Source organism: Populus euphratica, unplaced genomic scaffold (assembly GCF_000495115.2).
Source record: "Populus euphratica unplaced genomic scaffold, PopEup_1.0 scaffold48.1, whole genome shotgun sequence".
Classification (NCBI taxonomy): Eukaryota; Viridiplantae; Streptophyta; class Magnoliopsida; order Malpighiales; family Salicaceae; genus Populus; species Populus euphratica.
Genome location: NW_011499879.1, coordinates 1,432,846 through 1,457,085, shown reverse-complemented (window position 1 = coordinate 1,457,085; position 24,240 = coordinate 1,432,846). Strand labels below are relative to the sequence as shown.

General features: G+C 30.5%; 3 protein-coding genes across 15 annotated transcripts; all 3 read left to right on the top strand.

Annotated features, from left to right (window-relative positions):
- Positions 1–467: 467 nt before the first annotated feature.
- LOC105129082 (serine/arginine-rich splicing factor SR45a-like) lies at positions 468–2,965 on the top strand. Of its 9 annotated transcripts, none has more exons than XR_842998.1 (5): positions 468–729; positions 823–1,170; positions 1,396–1,488; positions 1,522–1,570; positions 2,478–2,965. XR_842998.1 is itself a non-coding variant. In XM_011031017.1 (3 exons), exons 1-3 carry the CDS (start codon positions 632–634, stop codon positions 1,157–1,159), a joined length of 294 nt encoding a protein of 97 aa, XP_011029319.1. In that variant the 5' UTR covers positions 468–631; the 3' UTR covers positions 1,160–1,197. The 9 variants fall into 9 exon arrangements, 1 of the variants encoding a protein (XP_011029319.1); XR_843000.1 differs by lacking the exon at positions 2,478–2,965 and adding an exon at positions 1,693–2,130 and having other exon boundaries at positions 823–943; positions 1,396–1,413; positions 1,489–1,570; XR_842995.1 differs by lacking the exon at positions 2,478–2,965 and adding an exon at positions 1,693–2,130 and having other exon boundaries at positions 823–943; positions 1,522–1,604.
- Positions 2,966–9,336: 6,371 nt separating this feature from the next.
- Positions 9,337–13,124, top strand: LOC105129081 (uncharacterized). Of its 2 annotated transcripts, XM_011031015.1 has the most exons (7): positions 9,337–9,477; positions 10,243–10,638; positions 11,895–12,030; positions 12,129–12,265; positions 12,402–12,464; positions 12,554–12,622; positions 12,708–13,124. In XM_011031015.1, exons 2-7 carry the CDS (start codon positions 10,447–10,449, stop codon positions 12,789–12,791), a joined length of 681 nt encoding a protein of 226 aa, XP_011029317.1. In that variant the 5' UTR covers positions 9,337–9,477; positions 10,243–10,446; the 3' UTR covers positions 12,792–13,124. The 2 variants fall into 2 exon arrangements, with proteins under 2 accessions (XP_011029317.1, XP_011029318.1); XM_011031016.1 differs by lacking the exons at positions 9,337–9,477; positions 10,243–10,638 and adding an exon at positions 10,658–11,267.
- Positions 13,125–20,297: 7,173 nt separating this feature from the next.
- Positions 20,298–23,194, top strand: LOC105129079 (E3 ubiquitin-protein ligase At3g02290-like). Of its 4 annotated transcripts, none has more exons than XM_011031014.1 (6): positions 20,443–20,585; positions 20,707–20,893; positions 21,062–21,182; positions 21,299–21,728; positions 21,844–21,953; positions 22,078–23,096. In XM_011031014.1, the coding sequence occupies exons 3-6, from the start codon at positions 21,171–21,173 to the stop codon at positions 22,105–22,107; spliced, it is 582 nt and encodes a 193-aa protein (XP_011029316.1). In that variant the 5' UTR covers positions 20,443–20,585; positions 20,707–20,893; positions 21,062–21,170; the 3' UTR covers positions 22,108–23,096. The 4 variants fall into 4 exon arrangements, 3 of the variants coding, with proteins under 3 accessions (XP_011029315.1, XP_011029316.1, XP_011029314.1); XR_842993.1 differs by lacking the exon at positions 21,062–21,182 and having other exon boundaries at positions 20,448–20,585; positions 22,078–22,667; positions 22,775–23,194; XM_011031013.1 differs by lacking the exons at positions 20,443–20,585; positions 21,062–21,182 and adding an exon at positions 20,298–20,429.
- Positions 23,195–24,240: the final 1,046 nt, after the last annotated feature.

Below are 24,240 nucleotides of genomic sequence, written 5' to 3'. Positions count from 1 at the left end.
TTATAGTTTCTTCTTTTAGTTAGTTTGTGAATTGATTTTTCCTTAAAAATTTAACCATTCAATCAAAAAGTATTCATCCTTATAATTATTTTTTAAATTTAATTTTTATTTTTTTATTTTTTTATATAATTATTTTTTTAATTTCATCACTTCTTCAATTGAGCATTTTTTTTTAAATTAATTTTTTTATTTTAAATCTTTTTATATTGTTTATTTTTTTATTTTATATTTCAATATTTAATTTATTAAAATTTATCATAATAATTTTTTATTTTTAAAGTTTTTAGTTAAATGATCTAAGTCATAAGTTTTATAAGTTAATAATAGTTTTTTAAAAATTAAATTTTATAATTTTTATGTAATTTTTAAATTTGATGGGTTAATTTAGGTGTGCTTGAATTTTTTTTTTTTAATTAATATTTTTATTATTTTGTATGATTATTTTTTTAATATGACTATTTTTTTTGTACAAAAAATGTGGTAACATTATCGTGGATGTCTTACTCAAGAGAAGGAAGGTGAGTCTTGTCTCTTAATCATGTCTTTTCAGTAGTAATTTATTATTATTATTATTATATGTCAGTATTGCTAGAATTCCGAGTTTTAATATTATGTTACAATTGAGTTGTTTATGACCATCCTTAGGTCTGTTTCGCCACGCAATTCGGGTTCACCGGACAGAGGCCGGCGCTCAAGATCGTTGTCAAGGCCCCGTCGAAGTCGCTCCAGGTAATGTGGCTTGCTTCTTTTTTTTTGGGTGGGTGCATGCAGGACTGTATTTTCGTGAGATTTTGAATCATGGTTTAGTTTTTGTTGTTTCAGGAGAGTATCAATGGTGCTGGCGTGGCATCAAATCCTGGAGATAACTTGTACATAACTGGATTATCAACAGTGATCACAAGCAGTGATCTTGAGAAGTATTTTAACTGGATTAAAAGGGAAGGTATAGTTCTGGCAAAATCATTTATTGTCTATCCTGAATGAGTTCCTGTGATTGATTAATGTTGTTTACGGGTTTCTGAAACATGACTGCAGTCTGGCAATGATGCCTGTGTTCCAGAGTTCTATGTGAAATTCCTCAGGGAGCAGTTACATATCTGGGTTTGGAAAGGAAATTTTAAATTCTGGATGGTTATGGATTTTGAAGATACTGATGTAATATTATATCAAGTATGTGGTCTTAATGCATGTCATTCATCATCTGATATTTCATTGTTTGCTGCATCCTGTTCAATTTCTAGAATTTATGCGTTTCAGCTCCCCTTTCCATGTAGCAAGACTCCAGTTTATGCATTTCAACCACTAGTTCTCTTTTACTATAAAAATTGTATAACTTTTAGTTAGTTATCAGAGATTTTTATGCCCATAAAATTTTACTTTAAGTTACGGTTTCAGGTTTTGGAGTGTCATCTGGTAAAATTTCCGCCCCCCCCGTGGATTTGCTTTTTTTACCATAAAAACTACCGGGGATGCTGACCGTTGCATCAGGTGTTTGAATTGTTCAGTGCTTGAAGGAATCAGGTGTTTGAATTGTTCAGTGCTTGAAGGATGACTGATCACCGTGGAGAAGGTACTGTTCCCATCAATGGATTTTGAAGAGATATGCAGGGGGAGTGAATTGCTTACATATCGTTTTTTATTTCCACCGGTCTTCCCTAATACAATTCTGTTGTGCTTCTGTTTTTAATGCAGGCAAAAAGAAGCCGTGGTAGGACACCAACTGCTGGCAGGTATCAGGGACGGAGAGATAAGTGAGGCATGTACCAGAGTTACTTGTGCATTTGGGTGGCAATTCTTATAGCCACCGAGCATGGATTATCATATGTGAATGTTGGTTCAATTTGATGTTTGCTGGAGAATACCTGGGTCTTTGATTCTTGGGTTCTTTATGATATCCTAAATTATCTCCTTTTACCTGCTAATCTAGCATGACATTAATGTATGGTTTCCAGCATATTTTTCTTGTCAGTCTAGTTCTAGGTCTCTTCTGCATGCATGCCGCTGTATGATTGTGCCTGACCTGGAAAGTTGAGAGTGTTTGGTCTCCTTCAATTTATACTCTCGAGGGTGTTGCCTTGACATGGAAAAAATAAACTGTTCTCATCACCAACGCATTACTTCCCCGGAAGTGAGCTATTTTCCTTGGTAGGTTCAAAACAGAATGAACACATGTTTCAGTCCTATGATAATCAGATCCAGCAGGTTGAGAATCCTAGATTTTAGAAAGTTGTGTCATTTGCCTTCAGAAATCGCATGATTAATCAAAGTCTCACTCCTATCTTCAGAGGCATGCAAGTTCATTTGTTCACGTATTGAGAAAATAAACTTCTATTTATCTGAACGCCTTTATTTTTCACCCTTGGCAACATCTCGTAATTTTTTTATCAAAGATCTAAGAAAACTGCTGTAGGATATGAACCATTTGTGTGAAATCTCAATAGAATTCTGATAAAAACTGGTGGACGTGGAGAATACAGATGGCAGACTCAAACAATTGCCTTTCACGCTGTATGAACTGGCGGAATTTCGGAGGGGGAATGAATGACCCACCATGGAAGAAGCATTCATTTATGAAAATGAACCTTGTATCAATCTTGGCTCGTATCCAATTGAATGCAGACTAGCTGTAAGGAAACCTGCCCATCAATGGAGGAGCCACTGATTGGTACTATTGGAATTCGCAGGACAGGAATCAGTAGGGTAACTGTACATCCCCAGGGAAGGAAGCAAATGCCTTTTATGCTCTCACGGAATTTCTGCTCTGCTTTACGTGAATATGTTCTTTGGGTTAGGTCTTTGGTGTAGCATGCGCATGCTTTGCTTCGTTAATTCTTCCATGAGTTTATAGCCCAATGCCTGTACTTTTCTTCTTCTTTTTGTCTATTTATTCTGCAGAGCATGTGATTAATGCAAGTGTTGTATCACTTCTCATTTTGTTGTTTGGAGCTTGAGACACAGAGTTGACATGGATGTGTTTACCTTTTCATAATTAATTATTTTATTTTATTTGGAAAAGAAATATCATAGTTTAGAATAAACTATTTAATTTCGAAGAACTTTACAATAGAATGAGGGAACAAATGAGAGGGGGTTTGAATTTGAGAGGATAAAATCCCCCTCCCAACTAACATACATGTAAAATCAAAAGTCTCGCATGCATCATATAATAATATAAATTATGTTTTAATATTTTATTTAATAATTTAAATTATTAGATTAAAAGAATTATTTGGATGTAGTATAACACTTTAATGACCACACAAACATAATTTTAAATTATATCATCATTATTTTTTTAATTAAAATATAATTAATACCATGAATATATAGTTAGACTTTAAATATTATCATTGTTTTTTAATTAAAATCTAATAATACTATATCATTGTACTAGATAATACAATTAAATTTAATTACGAGAAAAATCGCATTATTTTATATTTTGAAATGAAAGATTATAACAAATAAAAAAAAGAAAAGAAAAAGAAAAGGAGGAGGAATGGAATGGATGAAAAGGTCCGTAAATAAATGAGATGAGAGAGAGCATGTGGGGGGTGGGGGCCCGCACTTTGAATCCTAGAATAAGGAAGAAGCGGGATGTAGGAGGGAGAGTGCGCTCCAGCTGCAAGCGCGGACTTGAAATCATATTTCAAATTTCTTTTTTTGTTTTCAATTTCTATTAAAAAAACAAACACACAGATTATGGATTTATTTATCGTCAAGTACGACTCCAATTTTTACTTGCTTGGATAAGATCCGACAACTCGATCTCTGACACGTGTACGCCTTTTTTCCTCTCTCTGCCCCTTTAAGTTACCGGTCACTACCCAGCAGCTTCGTTATAAGCCCTTTAAGCTTGGCTTGGCTTGGCTTGGCTTTCGATTGCATAATATTTGGTTCTGGACAAAAATGCCTCTGTTGTTCTGATTTTGCTGCAGAAGATATCATCCATCCTAGCCGTTGAAATATTTCTGTCGGAAATAAGGCATACAGTGGTTGATGTTTAATATCTAAGACACAATGTCTTGCTTTTTTTATTATATTCTGAGTTAAATTATAGTTAAAAAATAAATAAAGAGGGTGTTCTAGTTTAATAATGGGTGGCCAAGTTTAAACCTAGTAGTTCTCTTTTCTTTTTGTTTTCGATAAGAATACTAGAGTCGCTATTAATTATTACAAGCTATTTTTAGCAGTGATGTCAAACTGAATGTTAATTCTGAAATTTTTTATTTTCACTTGTTATTAAATTTATATTTTAAATTAAATCAGAAAAAAATTATCTTAGCATGACCTATACAATTTAAAGATTACAAAGATAATGAACCAATCAAAATTAAAAAAATTAAAATAACATTCTCTAAAAAACAAAAGATGATAATATATTAGATTAATTTGGGTTTTACAATTTTACTCGCCAAGTTTGCACTACGGGCCATTGATTCAACAAGATTTAATAGTTTTTTTAAATTAATTTCTATTTAATTATATAATAATAAAAATATTCGTTCATGAAATTGATCATCAACTTAATATTAAGATGTTTGTTTTGGATTAAGATAACCATAGAGAAAATAAACCAAAACAAATAAAAAACTTAGTTCTAAATTAATATGTGAAATTTGTGATTCATGTTAAAACTTTGTTAAATTTAATATGTTTTTAAAAATAATTTTTTATTTAATTCTATGATAAAAAATAAACAGAAATCGAGCATCAAACCAAAATCTAGATATTTTTTTGATATCGTAATAATCTTATATGAAGAAAAACTATTTATCTGAGAGCTTTAATTTTTATGAAGATATTTTTATCTAATAATGCAATAAAAAAATTAGTTGTTTGCAAAACTAATTATCAATAAAATATCAAAATATTTATTTGAGAATGCAATAAAATTTTAAAAATAAAAAAAATAGATTATAAAGTTTAATTAAAGAATAAAAAATTCAATATAAATTTAATATTAAAAAATAAAAAATTAAATTTGCAGACTTGAGTGCCCATGAACTTGGGCCTTTTTGTTACTTTTTTGTTTTTAAGAGCTAAACAAACTGGCTATTAATAGAATATAAGGATATTTGTTTGAGAATATGATAAAACTAAAAAAACTTATAAAAATTAATAGAAAAATAAAACATTTAGTAGGAATTCAATATTAAAAACAAAAAAAAGGTTTTGCAGGCTAGGGTGGCGAACTTGGGGCCTTTTTGTTACTGTTTTTTTTTTAAAAAACAAAGAGTTAGACAATCACCCTATTCTTTAGAATATATATATATATATATATAATTGTTTATACATGGCTTGATGTTTTAAATTTTAACCACAGGAAGTGGTCGAAGAGCCAAGCTACTAATTTTAGGGCAAAACAACTCATTTTCACACATTTCTTATACCAAGATACCCCATTAAATCCATCCTATGTCCTAAATTCAGGTCCCAAATCAACATTTAATTATGACGGTAGAGATTTGAAATCCAAATGGAATTCAAATTCTAAAAACTATGCAATAAAGTCATATGAAACACCCTTTTATTTGCTATAACAAATGTCATTCGAATTGTCATTAAAAACAAAATTTCAAAGATATCATTAACATCACGAACCCTCTTTTTTTATAAAATCTTTTATATATATATATATATATATATATATAGACACACACTGTCTTTTTCCTTCTCTTACTCCAGCCCCCGCCATCTCTTTATGTTTATGGAGTGACTATACTTGGGTGGTGAAATAGTATGTGTATTTTTCATGATTTCTTACTTGACCTCATTGAACATGTAAAATTACAGTACCCCGAGGACCTCCACAAATATATTTATTGTCTTGTTATTCGTAATCGGGTCAATCCCTCGGACTAATTAGAGGCTAACATTATCGATCCTTTTATAGTTATAGAAGGACGGTCGAGTTACCGCTTTAGTTTTTGTCTAAAAGGTAGGACTTAGCAATGAGCATTCATTTCTGTTGCTATCCTTCAAAAGATGTAAACATAAAATGTTAATTTGATGATAAGTGATTTTTATATATATATATATATATATATATATATATATATATAATTTAAAGAGATTATTTGTGCAATTAATAGTGCTGCACAGGCTGCTATGAACACAAATCATGAAGTTTAGAAGTCGGTTGGGATAATTTGACCAATGAAAAAAAATTAAAATTAGAAGGATAAAATCTTTTTGAAGCGGTTGAATGGATTGTAAATTATTATAATCTTATTATAGTATTTCTTGGATACCTAAAATAGCTACGTTCTGAATGATTGGTAAGTTAATAATATATTACTGTAGAGTTCAAAATAAACATAAAAGTTAAAGATAATGCTATAAAATTGCCACAAATTTATTTATGCAATTTTTAAAAATTTATTTTGTACGGTGATATTCTTTGAATTTTTAGAACTAATAATTACGGTGTCTTTGTGAATTGTTAATATAGTCAAAACTATGATAGTCATTGACTTGTTTGTAATATGATTTGTGTGGTTTGATATTTATTTCAATTAAGTTTGATACGAGTAAAATGTTGAGAGTTTTTATTGAATGTTAATAGAATTTTTGTTTCTTAACATTCCAATGAAAAAATTAGTTTGATCCATTTTTTTCAATAAATGTGTTTTTCAAAATTTCTTAACAAGGAATTAATGTGAGATGCGTATTTATATATTCTTTAAAATATCTATATCTCGTGTAATTTTAAATAAATATAAAGGTCCTTGTGTAGAAATATATATTTTTTGTAATAAAAATAAATAATTTATAAATTAAGTGCAAAGTAATCATAATTGTTAATTCAATTTATATTCACAAAAATTCCAAATAGTATAATTGAATTCAATTTAGTGGTTTAATATTTTATTCAAGGCATGATAATTTTAATAAATTAAACTTATAATTTAAATTTATTCATGAATTGAACTCAATTTTTCATATGATTTAATTACAAAAGAAGGTGTTATGTTTTTTTTTTTTTTTTTTTTTTTTTTTTTTTTATTGTTATTATTATTCATACTGTCAATGATTAATTAACTAATAATATGACTATGTGATACTAATATTACTCAATTTGAGGATAAAACATCCCTTTTCTTTTTCCCGCGTCATGTCGCAGTTAACGTCCTTTAAGCATGGCAAGGGGAGAGGATCGAGGAGACACACACACGTGACGACATCCTATTGGGGCATAAGTTTTACGGATTTCCCAAACGTCTCCGCAACGCAAAAAATAGCATGGTCCCCACGATATCACGGCGCTACAGAAACCAGATTTTCTCTCGCCATAACGCGACAAAATCAAAATCATGCGCACCCCAAGCCAAGCCAAGCCAAGCCAAGCCAAGCCAAGCCAAGCCAAGTAACGTTACATTTACAAATAAACTTGATGAGTATATTCGAGTCCCTATAAATTCAGACACAATTCAATTCCAATTATTTTAGCTTCCTAAATTTCACTATGAACCCAAACTCTTCTATTTTCCTTTAAGCTCCTCTAAACTCTTATGGAAGACATTATTTACTTCTAAAGTGAAATAACTCATTGAATGTCCAAACTTCCACCTCCGGGGTTTTTATACATAAATAAGCTTGGTAAATTATTTTAAATCTAATTCATTAAAAAATATTTAGCAATTATGTGATACATTATTATTATTATAGGCAAACATGTGAAAGTTAAATACAATCACCATAGAGATAAAAAAAAAAAAAGGAAAAACTTGTAACTATAAATAAACTTTACCCGGGGGGTGTTTTCCTTGGGTATCAAGACGAGATCGCGCTACATTAAGGTAATATAATTTCTTAAAAAATAATAATTAGATGTTATTAACAAGTTTTTTTAAAAATAAAAATTTAATAATTTGGATTATAATTTGATTAGCCGAATAAATTGGTTTTATTTGAATTAGATAGAAAAAAATGATAACAGGCATATTTTTTTAAAAGCAAACACTATAACAAGGAAAAATTATTTCTATCCGGATGGAAAACAATGTTATTTATTTTTTAACTGATAAAATATGAAAATAAAAAATAAAGTAAACAATGATTAAAAAAATATTGTCTGTTAACATGATAGATATGTATTTCTGGAGTCAAAAGGCGAGTCAACATGTATTTTTGGAATTTAAAGATGAGTCAACGTGGATTAATCTATTAAATCCACGTCATAGGTAATGAGATCAAGATAATATGACAATAAATAAATTAAAGAAAAATACCAAGGTAATTTTCTATAGAAAATAATGTTGAATAATGAATCATAAAAAAAAATAAGCTAAAAAAAAGATCTCAACTCTAGCTAACTTTTTAAAATTATGACTTTATCATTCAAAAGTAACATGAATGGAAAAATATAGCGTCCAAGGAACTAATATGTCTAGGACAATATTGAGAAAAAAATAAATCACAAAAAAAGTAATTAAAAATGACAATTAAAATAAAAATAATAATTAAAGGACAATAAAAAAAATAATTTGAGGGTTAGATTGAAAATAATATTAACCCTAACAAAATGATAAAAAATTAAGGACTAAATCATAAAAAATAATATACTATAAATAAGGATTAAATTGAAAATAAATAATTTTCTTATAAAAAAATCAAATAAAAAAATTATAAATCCATAACCCAAGTCATTAATAAAAAAATACTACATATAAAAAATAACAAGGCTCAATCTTAACAAATTAAATGCCAAATAAATAAATAAGATATAAAGGTATAAAATAAAAAATGATAGTTAAAAGAATAAGAGTGAAAATTGAAATAAAAAATAAATTGAAGGAAAACATAATTTTTTTCATTGAAGGATTAAATAAATAAAAAAATTAACAAAAAATCAAAAGAATAAGAATTATATTTAAAAAAATAATACACAATAAACTATGGTTAAATAATTAAATTGAAAATTATAACTAAAATTACAGTAATAATTATTTTTTATAATATTTTTTATTTAAAAATATATTAAAATAATATTTTTTATTTAAAAATATATTAAAATAATATTTTTTATTTTATTTTTTAAAATAAATACATAAAAAATAATAATTTTAAAAGCATATTTTCTGACCGCAAATAAAAACTCACTCTAGAAAGACAAACGGGTATTAAATTGAAATCTTGAAAAGATTATGAGATGAATATAAAAAAAGTGACAAGTTATGGGAGCTGAAGTGACACATTAGTGTAAGATTTAAAAAAAATACAGGGTATAGCAGGTAAGAACATGTAAAGCCGGTGACAAAAGGGTGACCGTACGGCACATGGCAGGTCGTTTCAATGGCAGTTGGTAAGCATTAAGTGTGCCTGCCTCCTCTCTCTTCCTTCCTCCTCTTACTCTCTCTCTTACTGATCGTCATCTCTCTCTCTAAAAAACCTCTGCATGTTCAAATTCTCTCTCCAAATTCATAAATATAACACTGAAAACGCTTTGTTCTGGTCTCATTTTGATTCATTTAGGTAATGAAGTGCTTGTTTTCAGGCTTCTAAGCTCAACCCCACGAAGCTTCTCTCTTCCTTTCTCTAATGTTCTCTCCCTTTTGTGTTCTCAATTACTTCTATTTAATTTTAGATATGATTATTTTCCCCCGTCTTTGATTTTTCTCTTATAATTTTTGTCTGACAAGTTTTCAAGCAATGAGGAGTTGTATGCTTTTCTAGCAAAGCCAACTGTGTTTTTCTTCTTCGTCTTCTTCTTTTATTGGGGTTCGCCTGTTACAAATGGAGGAAACATAAATATCACACAAAATAAATATTTTTTATTGATTTGAATGATTTCCAAGCTTGATTTTTTTCTTTTATTTTCTCAGGAACAAATCAATATCTTTAAATGGCCACTCTGCTTCCATATTAGTAATGGAATTTAATTAATAGTTTCTTTTTTTTTTTGCACTACGCAAAATTTTGTTCAAGTAAAAATTTAGATTGTTTACATTTAATTTAATTTAATTTAGATTCCTCTAAATTAGTTAAATCTTGATTCAAACTGATGTATTAACTTTTAAGTACTTCAATACCTCCATGGTTGACTGTGAATGTGATGTCACACTGGTTCAAAAGAAGATTTTAATGATGACCATTCTTTTGATCTGAATTCAACAGTGCTTCATTTATTGTATTCAATCTTTGCCCGTGACGCATAAATATTGCACTTACAAATTTTTCTTTTTCTGTCTATATATTAAATTATCTTACTAACATACTTCCATGTTTTTGCTGCTTCAGGGACTTACAAGATTACAGTTTGCAAGGATGATAAAGACTCTTGCTTTGACCCTTTAATGTGAAGATGATCGCACCTTTTCTTTGAAATTTTGATGGGTTTTTCTCTATCAGTCCAGTTTGTATCTAGTTTATGCAAAATTTAGGTTTTGGGGTACTGGGTTAAAATTCTGGGTTTCGATCAACAATTATTTGCAAGTGAAGAGGATGTTAGAGACTGAGCTGTGTTCTTCTAGGATTCTTTCACCTTTTAGAGAGGAGAGTGGTGATGAAGAGCTATCTGTGCTTCCTAGGCACACTAAAGTCGTTGTCACTGGAAATAATAGAACAAAATCTGTGCTGGTTGGTTTGCAAGGCGTAGTCAAGAAGGCTGTTGGTCTTGGGGGTTGGCATTGGCTGGTATATTTTCTTATTCCTTTTCCTTTTTCACGTTCACCTTTTTATTCGGTAATTAGTCAGTCAATCAATCATATAAAATTAGTATCCTTTGTCTTGTTTACTAATTCAATGTTCATTTGATCTGGTTTTTTTATCCCTATACGTCTCTTCTTTGTTCAGCATTCATTTGGGTGGAATATTTGGGCTTATTCCTCCCTAGTTCTATTGAAGAACTAAAAAAAAATGTTTTGGTTTTGGATTTTATTATGTTTGTCCATGTTGTAGAGGACTGTGCAAAATTTCCTGATTTAAAGTTATTGGACTGAGGGTTAAAAGAGGGGAAAAAACAACACTAGACGTTTATTTACACCGTGTTTGGAACCAATCACATGTTAAATTGAATGCAGTTTAGATTTGCATGTAATGGGAAATTAATGTTTTTTTGTAGATCTCATTCGTGTTTGGTTTTATCCTTTCCTTATTCGAGGTAGGGCAAGCAAATCATATATAAGTAGACTGTTTATAGATTTAAATATCAATTCTCCTCCAAGAACCCAAAATAAAGGTCCAGATAGTAATTCTTCAGCCGCAAGCACAAAACTCGATCTTCGTCCTCCATCTTTTAATAGGTCAAACAACCCATGTCTGATGTAAGTAAGCTCTTGTTAGCAATATTTTGTGTGTTTGGTAGAGTAGTGCTGGTGCTTTTCAATTGAAAATACCATCAAAATGATGTTTATTCAAAAAAAATTATTTAATTTTCACATGAACACATTAAAACCTTCGAAAAACACATTCGAAAAGCAGTTTTAAAAGCATGGGTAAAAAAGCAAAAGCTAACGCCCCTTCATAACTGCTGAATTTTGATTGGTGGTATTTTGTTTCCACCAAGTAGTTTAACCTCATTAATTTCATGTTTATAAAATTTATTAAAGGGTACTCAAATTTAAAATCGCAGGTTTTGTGTTTGCATAACATGTGTGCTAACACAAGGCTTGTTTAGAGATTTTTCTATTTTTGTTTATCCTAAAAAATTCTCTCTTGTTTCTCTTTTGATGTAGTAAATTTGTATGATTTGGTTTTGTTTCTTTGGAAGACCTGAACTTTAAACATACCTTCCTAACAAGGTACAAAAAAACACGCTTAGATTTATTGTATGATTCATGGCTACATTTTCTAAAGCTTTATTGAGCTCTGTCGTTTGTTCTTTATCTGTCACCAATATGGTTCTTGTGAAGTTTACTTGTAAATCTTGAATGCTTGCTTGGTCATGCAAGGTTTTGAAAAATGGATCTGAAGTTAAGCTTCAAAGGAATGCATTGAGCGTACTGGAACATCCTACAGGGAATGAAGTGGATGATGATAATGATTTTGATACCAGCAGTGGCTCTGACATTGGTGAACATGATTTCTGTATGCATCTAATAAAAAACCATGTTTAGTTTGATTTCATATTTGTTGATGGTTATTTGAAACTTGTATCTTCTCTGATATTGTTTTCCCTTGGGCAGACAGGGGCAGTGAGTTCCATAAAATTAGCAAGCCAAGGGTTCGACCAGCCAGGCCATGGGTTCCGTCTGCACCTGTAAAGTCAACAAATCGGAACAGTTACAGAGACGTTCAATCTATTATTCACGCCCCCCTGCCGGTAAGGGATATCTGAACCACTTTCTTGAATTCCTTGCTATGTTTGAGTTGGGGCATTCATTATTCATCAAACATCATGCATGAAGGTTTATAGTTTTGTGAAGACTGCCTTTAACAAACATATGTTGATGCATTAGACGGTGAACTTAGGAAGGCTAGGAACTGAATCACTGCAGAGATATTGCAAAGAATTCAAACTTGTGAGTCTCATCACCCTACTTGATTCTTTCATTCAGCCACTAGAAGTTCTAGACAAATTTTTAACTCAGGCTACCCAATTTTAAATTAGCCGGGTGTGAACTCCGAGTCATCAAGGGAACGGATACTTAATGCTGCCCAAATTCATTTTCCATCACAGGTTTGTCTCTCCACTCCCCCCTCGTCCCCCCTGCTTCTCCAACCCCTCTCTTGCACTTTCCTATCTAACATTTGTATTCATGCAGCGACCATTGAACGAGGTGCAAGTGGTAGCGGAATTCACTCGTGTGGCAAAGAGACTGAAAGAGAAGGACGGCCCCTCTGATTGAAAATCCTGAATTCACAAGGCCTTGTATAATAATAATATATATATTATTAACCCTAACCTTTAGCCTTATCCTAATTATATACTGATATGTGAGTGGTTAATTGGAAGACCTTATTCTTTCTCCCCCGGATTCGAACCATGTAAAATGGCAGACCCCCTAGTTAATTCCGCTAGATGCTTCGAGTTCCATTATTTAGAATTGCTTCCTTAGTTGATCACAGAGATGTGGATGATGTAAATCTGGCTTTTGGGATAGATCAGGTCTCTGATTGTAGAGCTGTTGAATTGTTGGGCCGCAAAGCAATCAAATCAAGAAGGATCAAGTTGCAAGAAATAGTGAATCCAGGGTCTGAATTTAATAAATCAAAGGTTGGAAAAGGGGCAAGAATAGACGTGAACGTTGAGTTTTATTCTTTTGGATCATTCTAAAGTTCCATGAAGAATAGACAGGTTTCCCGGAGGATATTTCTTGGTTCACAGGAAACCAAACAGATCACTGGGAGGAGAAGCAGCTCCTCAATCATGTTAAGGTTTGGTAGGGATTCCAGACTGGAAATCGAGTCACGAGATCTTTTGCTGCGGTAGGGAATCTGATGTTGACTTGAAGGTTAATTGGTTATGGATGGATGTCATTGGGAACGATGGGTGTGCCAAATATAAGCCCGCCAATGACTTGCTCCCCTTTTCCTTTTTCTGGGGGGTCTGAACTTCCTATTTGATGTCGCTGCTCCATTATTATTCTCTTGGCTTTACAAAGTCCACAAACTTGTGACCACTCGTCATAATACCAGCCTAGTCATTCACATTTTACTGTTCATTGTGGATTAACTCAATGATTTTCTTTCTTCGATTAAAGGCCAATTACTTCTAATTTGTTGATGAAGAGAGAGATTGAAAGTTAGGGACCCGCATACAAAGGACGGAAAAACAGGGTGGTCTTCTCAAAATTTATGTGAAAAGGTCAACTTTGATGCTATTACTTTTCAATTGATAGCATTTCAGAAAATCTTGTTTGCTAAAATAGTTAAAATCATCCATATTAGCTTCAATTATAGTTATCAAACCCTTGAAAGTTGATATGAGAGTTGACCTAGTCAAAGAGTTGGGTTTTGGGTTTTTTGAACTAATTTTGATAAACTCAAGACTTAGAAAAAATTTAATAAAAATATTTAAAATTTTAATATTTTATATGAAAAAAATATGAATATAGGTTATACATGTTGTAAATAATAAAGTATAAAAGGATATTTTAAAAAGTTTTTTATTCCATGTTTAATGGATATTATATTATCCTTTTAAGTTGAAATATTTAAATAAAAAAAATTATACTATATTAAAAAATATATAATTTTTTTTATGTGAGCATGGTGAATATATATGAAAAGAATTTAAATCCTATATTTAAAAAAACATAACTTTATTTTCATGAACATAAAATATATATATGAAATGAATTTAAATTCCACATTGAAAAATATTTTTTTTATTTGAAACATAAAGTATATATACTAAAAGATTTCAAATACCACATTAAAAAAATAAAATATTTTTCAAATATTTATATAGTAAACTTTAAAAGTGTTGATAACCAACTAAGGAAAAAATGAAAATCAAGAGGTCTGGGAGAAGAACCATATTTAAAAAAAAAACTGGGTCTCGTTCGAGTTCGCTCGGGTCAAAGATTTACCTATAGAGTCAATCGAGTTTTGCTGAGTTGTTGCATCAGCTTGTCTTTTAACAAACCAGGATTAGTCTAGCCACTGGGTCAACCGGGTCCTGAGTCAACCTACCAGGTTGATCCAGGTTTAATAATTATGATGTCAGTAGATTTTATTAGAAGAGGAGAGTTGTATGGGGGTGTTTTTTCACTTTCACATTGCATGAGAAAATAGACTTAACATTAGGAACTTTATGAGTTTTCAGTTGATTTTTTATTTTTTGACCGATTTTTGAGTTATTTGAAAGAATAAATAAGTTCACTTAAGTATTTTAGTTGTTTTTGGGTTAAAACTGGTTGAATTTTTTTTTTTGAAATGTAAAACACCCTTGACTTGATTTTTCAGAAACCCTTAGTCAACGAAATTAAAGTTATAAACGAGTATTGTATGCTCATTTTACTTGAAAATATGCCTACTTTTCTTTGAATTGCTTTTTGGTCCTTCTAGTTTTATTTTTTTAGTCCAAAACTTAATTTTATTCATTTTATAGTATTTGATTTCAAGAGGTAGGAAAGAAAGACATAAATTACAAGTGAAAAGAAAAGAAAATTATCGTTTAACTAGATTTCAATAATAAAAAAATTAATTTTGATATCAATAAGTTTTTTATAAGAAGAGTTCTATCAAGGTGTTTTATAATTTTTATTTTGCTAGGAAAAAGAAGATGAGAGATCGGGAAGATTTTTAAATTTGAGTTGATTTCAATCTTTAACTATTTTTTTTTCTTAATTTAAGTCTAAAAATAAATTTGTTTAAGTTTAAAGGGTGTTTTTTTAGATATTTTCAGCTTAAAAATATATTTGTTTTAATTCTAAAAGTTGGAAACTTGACTTTCCGCTCAGTTGAGGTGGTAAGAATTAAATAAGATGACGTGTTATTAACTTTTTTTTATAAAAAATTAAGGATGTCTGCCTCTTTTGTCAAAAAAATAAAATAAAAATACAAAGTTATTAGCATCGACATGCCATTGCAAGCCTATGTGCACGATTTTGGGTTAGGTGTCCAGCCTTTGTTCCTCATGGCCATAGGGTGTTTTTTTCTATCAAATTATATTAAAATTGTTATTTTTATTATGTATTATCCAGTTTATATTTTGTTTACGAATGACATTACATCGATTTTTATATACATATAAAATTACCAAACTTTTTTTTTGCCCGACAACCCTTGGTGATTTGTTTTTTTTTTTAGATTTTATTTGTGTACTTTTTTGCATTTATTTTTTATTATCACAGGATTGCATGAAAAACAAGCTTCACGGGAAACAATAATTTTCAGTGTATTATTTTATTTTATTTTTATTTTTAAATATCCACGACTTATAAACTCGTTGATGATGCTCACATGTTTTTGCATCCAAATATGCTTCTGATGATCCGTTACGGAACGGGTCGCCCGGGTAGGTTAGCTACAATCCAATTAGCCGTGCTGTGGATGTATTATTTTTTGATTGATCGAGGCTTGTGATGGAGTGGGCCTTTATAATTCCAATCCAATGGCAGATGGGTGTTCTTTAAGCCCATCCAGGGAGAGGCGGTTCAAAACCCGGAAATGACCCACGAATCAGGTCCCAGGCATAACCTAGAAATTTAAATAGTCCTCTGGGCTATCAAACCCATGCACAACAAGTTAGATTATATGAGGTAGTAATTGGACCGTTTCATGTCACCATAAACAAGGATTGCAGGTTGGTTTTTGGAAATAATAACGTTTACCATGCCAGTTTAGCTAAAGAGAGTGTTTGGAATTTCGATTGAACCATGTTCTTGAAAAACTTTATTTTTTAATTTTTTAATGTGTTGCTATCGAAAATCAATTTTAAAAAATAAAAAAATTATATTATTTTAATATATTTTTAAATAAAAAAATCAATAAACAATCCCAAAGTTTCTCAAACAAGTGAGTCAGTGAAATACTGTCACACAATTTTTGTTTATATATGCATGGATGAAACCAATCTATTTGCCGTTACTATTCTTTGGAATTAAGAATAATAATAATAAAAAATTTAAAAAACACTTTGTATTTACCAAATATATATCATTGATTGTACTTCTTTTCTTTTTTATTTTAAGGGCGAGATATTCTTGTTTTTATATTTTTTTTTGTTAATAATAAGTATTTGAATCTATTTGCATGCATCTCAATTAATCTTTTAAAATTAATAATTATATAATTTTTTTGCAATTTTGAGATTTATAATATTTTTAAGAAATAAATCTATAAACTAAACAATTAAACTATACCTTAAAGATTAGATTTCCCTGTTTTGCACCACGAAGAGGATGTTGTCAGGGATTGGAGTGGGTGGATGATGATGATCCAGCAGAATATGGGGATGGTTGATGTTAGTGTGTCTGGGTTGCATACTGATTTCCCTGTCTTGGTGGGCATTTCACTGACGATTGGCGGTGAAAAACGATACATGAATGATGATTTAGGTTTTGTTGGCATCGTGTTTGTGCGTATAAGATTTGAGCTTCAGCCCTTTGTTCCTGATTTTATTGCCATTCTTTTTAGGGATATTGATATTAAAAAAAAAAAAGAATTGTGTAAATGTTGATAACATAAAAGAATATTGCATTGGGTGTTGCTGTTTTAAGGATAGTTAAGTCGTTATATTGAGAAAATAAAATGTTAAAAAACCTCCTTGCTCCTGTTTATTTTAAAGGTAAATTAGTAATTTTATTATGTAATGAAAAAATAAGAAACAAATTTATCTTATTCAATTTTGTAATGTTAATTGAATTATCACGTGAAAAAACTATTTTTCCTTGTAATTTATGCTTTATTAGATTGTAATATAAATAACAAAAATATCATTCTACTAATTTTAGGCCACCCTATCCCAAATTGCTTCCCCTCTCGTGTGGAGAAAGAGAGAAAGAGATTTAAAGACTTGATATTCTACGCAATTAATTATCTCATCTCAGCACTTCTAAATAAAATCTGGTCATACAAATTAATAACAATGACTAAAAAAAATAAAACATTAAGAAATAGATATAAATCAAGATATTTAATTTTGTTAAATAAAAAATTTACTTGTTTATATCTATTAAATTTATTTATTAGAATCAATAAAGAATAATAATAATAATAATAATAATAATAACAGATATGAAAGTTAGTTAATAAAATAAAATAAAAGAATATTATGCAGGGCTGAAAATATTATTTCCAAATAATTATTTTAATTTTATAAAATAAAACTTATTTGTATAAAATAAAATTAAAGTTAAATACAAAACATTTTTTTTCAAGAAAACCACCATTCAAAAAAAGCTCGCAAATTCATGACTTAGATCACAAAACTGAGATAAACTATTAGAAAAAAATTAAAAATAACTATAAATTATTTTTATTAAAAAATAATAATATATAATGATAAAATCATAAAAGAAAATGATAAAAAAATCCCTAACAATATTAACACTTAAAACTCACGGCGTGTATCATTAAATCGAAAGCACGACAGTTTAAAAGACTACAAAGTCTAATTCTAAATAGATCAAATGCTAAAGGATAAAACCGGAGGAAAAATTTCAATCACACAAAAAAATTATAATTAAAAGAATAAGGGTAGAAATAAAAATAAAAAATAAACTAGAGGGCATTAACAAAATTTATATTGGAAGGCTAGATTGAAAAGGAAAAAATTTTAACTAAAGAAAAAAGAAATGAAAAGAATGATGACTAAATTAAAAAAAAAATAAACTACATAAACTTTTACTAGTGATAAAATTGAAAACCAATAAAATCTTAACAAAAAAGTTAGGGAAAAAATAGAAATCAAAAGAATAAGTAGTGAATTGAAAAAGAATAATATATAATAAATTGTAATTTTAGGACTAAATTGAAAAAATAAAAAACTTTTCTAAAAGAGTGACAGACAAAAATAACCAATAAAAATCACAAGGACTAAAATTAAAAAAGGGAGGGAGAGAGAGCATGCTTGCACTTTTTATGGAAAAGATAGAAAAAAAAAGAAAAAAAAAGATACTAGCACCAATAATAAATTGTCAATCATTTATCGTCACACGCCACATCAAAAGAAAAAAGATGTAGTGGTGCTTGCAAGGATATGATGAAAAACTAGGTTTAATCATTGGGCAGCGTTGCATGTGCCAATCAAAGGGCACAGATGCCACCCACACACTGACAAATCATGAGTATGCATCAAGAGATTTTCATAATTAAAAATTGAAAAATCAACATAAAAATACATAAACACTTGTTATAACTAGGTTTGATCACGGGACAACATTGCATGTGTCAATTAAAAGACATGGATGTCACCTACGCACTGACAAGCTATGAGTATACATTAAAAGATTTTTAAAATTAAAAATTTAAAAATCAACTTAAAAATACCTAAACACTTCTTATAACCTTAAAAATTACAAATAAATTCGTGTGGAAGAATAAAAACACCCTTTAATCCACATATATTTTTCTAGGTGAAAAGACATATTTTAATTGCAATTTAAGAGTGGAAAAACTAAGAAGACTCTTGGTCACCAGTGCAGCCAAGATTTTTTAAACAAAGGGATAAATTACTAATAATTTTTTGACATTATAATTTAGCAACCCAACTAAAATAAAATTAATTTAAAAATATTTTTAAAATAGAAAAACTTATATTATAATTATTATCTTCGAGATTTTATATTTTAAAACTGCTTCATAATGATTTTATTTTTAATCTCATTAAAAATATTTTTCTCAATATATACAACAAACTTTCATTTATTTATTTATAAATCTTTCAAGAACTAGAAAAGTTCTTGACAATAATTTTATGTTGATATATGACATGTAACATTTAAAATCACAACTTAAAATGATCGTCACAAATTAATATTGTTCTTGCTTGCTTGTTGTTTTATACAAGTAGATTAAATATAAATATTAAATATTTTATTTTTAATTTATCTATTATATTCTTAATTTTTTTAGTTGTCCTGTACTTTATTTTTAATTACTTGTAAATTCATCACCATTATTTTTCATATGAGATTCATAACAAAATATTTATCAATTCATCAAAACTCATTTCAATTCATATCTATTAGTATATAATATTACCTATATACATATTAATTTAAAAAACTCATAAATTATTATAAACCTCAACATTTCAACAACTAATTATGAAGAAAAAAATAAAATTAAAATAATAAAATAAATAGAAAAAATAAAGTAAACTTTCATAAAATATAAAGCATAAGAGAGGTTACTTCTTTAAGTAATTGATAGCTTAAGGTTGGAAGAGAAATTTTGTAGAGAAGAGAGAGACAAAAACAATAATAAACAAAGAAAAAAAGTTGGATCAATTAGTAACTAATAAAGAAAATTATTTCTATAAAACAATTATATTAGTATTTTAAAATAAAAATATTTATTTTAAAAATTTAATAAGACAATTGCCACTTCCTGTCTTATTGTGGCTCCGCCAATAATTTTAATTTTTTTTGACATAAAGAGTGAATGAGTGATTTTATTATTATAAAGTTTGTAAAAGGATGAAGAAATTTATTGTCATTATATTTAAAATTTATTAATTTTGAAGTAAAGATATAATTTTACTGTTCAAAAAATTTGAAAAAGATTCAAATACCTCTAAATAATATTTTAATAACTATTAAACCAATAAAAAAATACCAAATTACATTCCCAACTAGAAGCTACTATTTTTTCCACTCGAGTATAAAATAGTTATTTTATTATAACAATACTCCATAAGATGTGTTACGCATAGAGTTTCTATTGGAGGAGGGAGCGTGTATAAAATTACACATAGAGAGAGCGTTCTTTTCGGTGGCAGTCGTAGCCGCGCACGAAAACACACCACCTGTTCCTTTCTACCAGAAAAAGAAAAGAAGAAGACGAAGACAAAGAAGAGAAACAAATGAAATTCCGTAAGCCTCTTTTACTCCCCTCAACATTCCAACCCCCCTCTCCCGTTCCATTTCCTAAAATCCTCTCTTTCCATCTCATCTCTCTCTTACAACAAATTCCACTTTCTACTGCTATTTAAGCTTAATTAGCTACCTATTTTGGTGATTTGTTTTCAGGTTTTCTTCAATCATTCAATCAATACTTTCTTATTCGGTGATTTTGTTTTCTTTAGGGTTTTAGAGAACTATTTGCTTGTTTTAATTTTATAATAATTGTGATGTTGATCGTGGAAAGCAGAGTTGATGATCGGAGAGTAAAGAGAGAAGAAGCAAATGATGATGGCGGAGAAGCAGTGGAGGAGATAGCTCGTGCTAGTAGCAGCACTAGTAGTGGTAGAAGAAGAAAGAAAGATTATATGGGAGGTTGTTGCTGTGGTTCCTCTAGAGGAGCTGCTCAATCTAATAGCGCACCGCCTTATTATTATGTTAGTTCAATCACTTTCTTGCCCTTTTTTTTAAAAAATTAGAAATCTATATGATAGGATGAATAGTAGAATCAAATGTTGGATGGACTTTTTTTTTTTTGCTGCTAATGTTCTAGCTTAGGTTATTAGAGAATTCGATTCAGTTAATGAGATGTCCATGTCTTTTAGTCTTCCAGAAATTACGTGATGGATTTATTGGAATGGATGAACTATCGTTGTCGTGGTTGTGAGATCATTTAGAGATATTTTATTTGTTAGTATCATTGTGCTCGTCGGCATGTTGCTGATGGTAAGTTGGATAATCTGTTGTTAGCCAAGATATCGAAATAGATTCTGTTACTTAGAGAGACTAGGTTTACTATTTTGTTATATTCATCGCATCTGGTTTTCTTGTTTGGTGTGCAGTACCCCAGAGCACCAGCAGAGCATGTCCCATTGTCATCTCACCATGCAGCTGGGTCTGCTCTATCCACAGGACTTCTGGTTGATACGAACCTGGACACATCAGTTCCTGATGCTTATAGACCACCTCCTGCACCTATGCCATTTGATGTGGCAGTAGGACATCTTCAAACCCCGCATAGGTCGAGAGAGACTTGTGGTGACAAGAATGATGGAGCTTTGCAAATAACAAATTCTGCTTCTGGACAAGAAAACACTGGCTTGAATACTCGGGAAACTTCAGCTGAGTGTGAAGATGTGAAGGAGTTAGACTGCAAGGCGCAAATCAATTCAGAACTTGATGCGGTGAAGGAGCTAGAAATTGAGCTTTTAAAGGCAGTTGAGCCTCTTGTTTCAGCAACAGAGGAGGAGGATTGTCCTATCTGTCTGGAAGGTATAATGCCTTTACTAAATCCTTTCCATTAATTGCATGTTTGTGGCTGCTTATGGCAGTGGGATTGTATCTATGATTTGGCTGTTTTAGCTGCATTTTACGATCTCTTGTGCAGAGTATGACTCAGAGAATCCAAAACTTATCACAAAATGCGAGCATCACTTCCATCTTTCATGCATTCTTGAATGGATAGAAAGAAGTGAGAGTTGTCCTGTTTGTGACAAGGTTTGCCAAACTATATTTTGATTTTTTTTCTTTTAGTTTAGGGGATTTTCTTAAAATGCTTGATATCCACATGGTTCTGTTTCTTTCTCTCTCTCCCTCCCACACACACACGCACACGTTGCAGGAAGTGATAATCGACCCTCCTATTGAGTAGTAGCTGTGCAGAAAACATGTTGAAGATCAACTTCTTAGGTGTTTGAAATCATGTTTGTGAAGCAAAAGTTACAAATGCATGAGTGCTTGCCACAGATTTGGCTGTAGCTATTTTTTTTGGTTCTTTTTTAAGAGTCGTTGCCTACTTCAATGCTTGCTGTTCTGTGTCCTCACTTCATCAAAGCTTCAGATTTTTCAAGGAAATGAGAAACAAAAAAAATAAAATAAAATTGGGAAGGCAGGGAAGAAGATGAGAAGAGAGGATAGAGGCTGGTCGTACATCATCATGGATGTCCATTACTTAGTCGTTATAACAGAACAGCAGGTGGGCGTTTTCTTTCCTTCTCTGTCCTAGTATAGCTTTACTGCAATTCATACCCTGAAATACTCTTAGGAGTTGCTTTCTTTCTCCTTCAACCTTTTAAATTGTTATGTAAATCTTATATGGTCGTTTTTGTCTAAATTCATCTGTTTGTGAGTTTGATTGGTAGTGGGGGATTGATTGATGCCAGGAAAGTTTGGGAAGGATCAAAAGAAGGGCTTTTTGTTTAGATAAATCGTGTAAATAACACTCTGATTTACACGTCAAGGTTTTATTTTGTTGATATGCTGATCAGTCATTTGTTGGTCATTAATTTTGATTATTACTCTTCTGACTGCATCAAAAGGGTGAAATCTATATTTAACTTCACGTGCATTCATCGGCTGGTTTGAGATTAGCAACTGGATTTGCTAGAGTTAATCGACACTGGAACTTGTGATGATGGTCCAGGTCAATCATGGGTACAGGTAGCGTGCCTTCTAATAACCCAAATGTCTTTGACTCATTTTACTTTTTTGTTGTGCCCCATGAAGAAAGATAATACTTGCCCTTTAGAAAATTGCAGTTAGGTCACTTCAGCTTAATGTTGTTTACTCATCAATTGGTTGGCAATGTGACCATGATTTTAACTTGATAGTATTTACTCTATGCAAGTCCTAAATATTGAAGTATGCCTTTTATCTCGTTTAGAATCACCGAGGCCACCTTTCTGTTGAAACTCATTATGCTTTCTTTTTAAGCAAGAAGAAATGGAAAGTTTACTTTATCACAATTGTGTAAATATTTCTTTAGATGAGTGATTGTAAAGCAACCTCCATAATTTGTTTCCAGACGTTTGGTCTTTTTCATTGTTTACTTTCTCACGTCTGACTTCCAATGGTCCAATAATATTTTTACCTTTTTGTGAGACCTATTGAATAACCAAAGGAAAATCCATGTACCCAAGTTGCTCTTTTAGCATCGCCCCGGTATTCAACCCGCGAGGCTAAAGGAGGGTGGAGTTGATTTTTGGGAATTCATCTCGCCATTTGAAGTTTGAACTCTGTGATCTTTTGTTAGATATGAGATTTCGTTGGTCGGTGTGATCGGCCAGCCATCTTTAATAGTTCTCTCTTCCACCGTCAGAAGACCCGTTCATTGTATAAGAGGCTTCCGGAATGCTGTGAAGCAACTTGGAGTAGGCATTTAATCTTCCATCAATCACGAACACTATAAGATGCCATGAATCTTACGCATGTGAAGCCATTGATACGTCTTTCTTCTATCTCCCTTCTAGTCTTCTGCAATAATTCAATGACCAGAAAAAAATACCCAAACAATCGGTACAAGCCCAGGTAGGAGCATTGAAGCCTCTCGTGTTTGTGGATTTTTTTTTCCTTTCGTTTTTGCTGTACTGTTATCGTTTCTATTGGCGCCATCATCGTCCAGGTGAGATGCGTCCAATTATTTGAGACATCTTTGGAAAATCTCGGAGTATGAATAACTGTCCCCCGAAACATTTATAGATATCAAAGCAGAAACTTCATGAGGCTTAAGTTTGAGATGCTTAGGCGCTATAGCCACAAAGACTCAGATAGAATCTTTCTAGCATGCATGTTAAATGAAATAGGAAAAAAAAATATGAAAAAAACTAACTCGTGCCCTTAGGGCATGTGTTAAGGACATCCATTAAGCTTTATTTATTATTAATTTGTGTTAAAAAAGGAATAAAAATAAAAAGATTTAAATAAAAATCAATGTTATTTATTCAATACATTAAATAAGTGCTGTTTTTATGGAACAAAAGAGCATATTGTGATGTTTATAATAACT

Bases quoted from the DNA above. Each gene is read 5' to 3' on its own strand.
- LOC105129082 (XM_011031017.1), top strand. From the start codon at position 632: ATGACCATCCTTAGGTCTGTTTCGCCACGCAATTCGGGTTCACCGGAC. The intron at 730-824 runs GTAATGTGGCTT...GTTGTTTCAGGA, and splicing joins CCCCGTCGAAGTCGCTCCAG to GAGTATCAATGGTGCTGGCG. The intron at 944-1,082 runs GTATAGTTCTGG...GAAATTCCTCAG, and splicing joins TAACTGGATTAAAAGGGAAG to GGAGCAGTTACATATCTGGG.
- LOC105129081 (XM_011031015.1), top strand. From the start codon at position 10,447: ATGTTAGAGACTGAGCTGTGTTCTTCTAGGATTCTTTCACCTTTTAGA. The intron at 10,639-11,894 runs GTATATTTTCTT...TGGTCATGCAAG, and splicing joins TTGGGGGTTGGCATTGGCTG to GTTTTGAAAAATGGATCTGA. The intron at 12,623-12,707 runs GTTTGTCTCTCC...GTATTCATGCAG, and splicing joins AAATTCATTTTCCATCACAG to CGACCATTGAACGAGGTGCA.
- LOC105129079 (XM_011031013.1), top strand. From the start codon at position 20,825: ATGGGAGGTTGTTGCTGTGGTTCCTCTAGAGGAGCTGCTCAATCTAAT. The intron at 20,894-21,298 runs GTTAGTTCAATC...TTTGGTGTGCAG, and splicing joins GCGCACCGCCTTATTATTAT to TACCCCAGAGCACCAGCAGA. The intron at 21,729-21,843 runs GTATAATGCCTT...TCTCTTGTGCAG, and splicing joins TTGTCCTATCTGTCTGGAAG to AGTATGACTCAGAGAATCCA.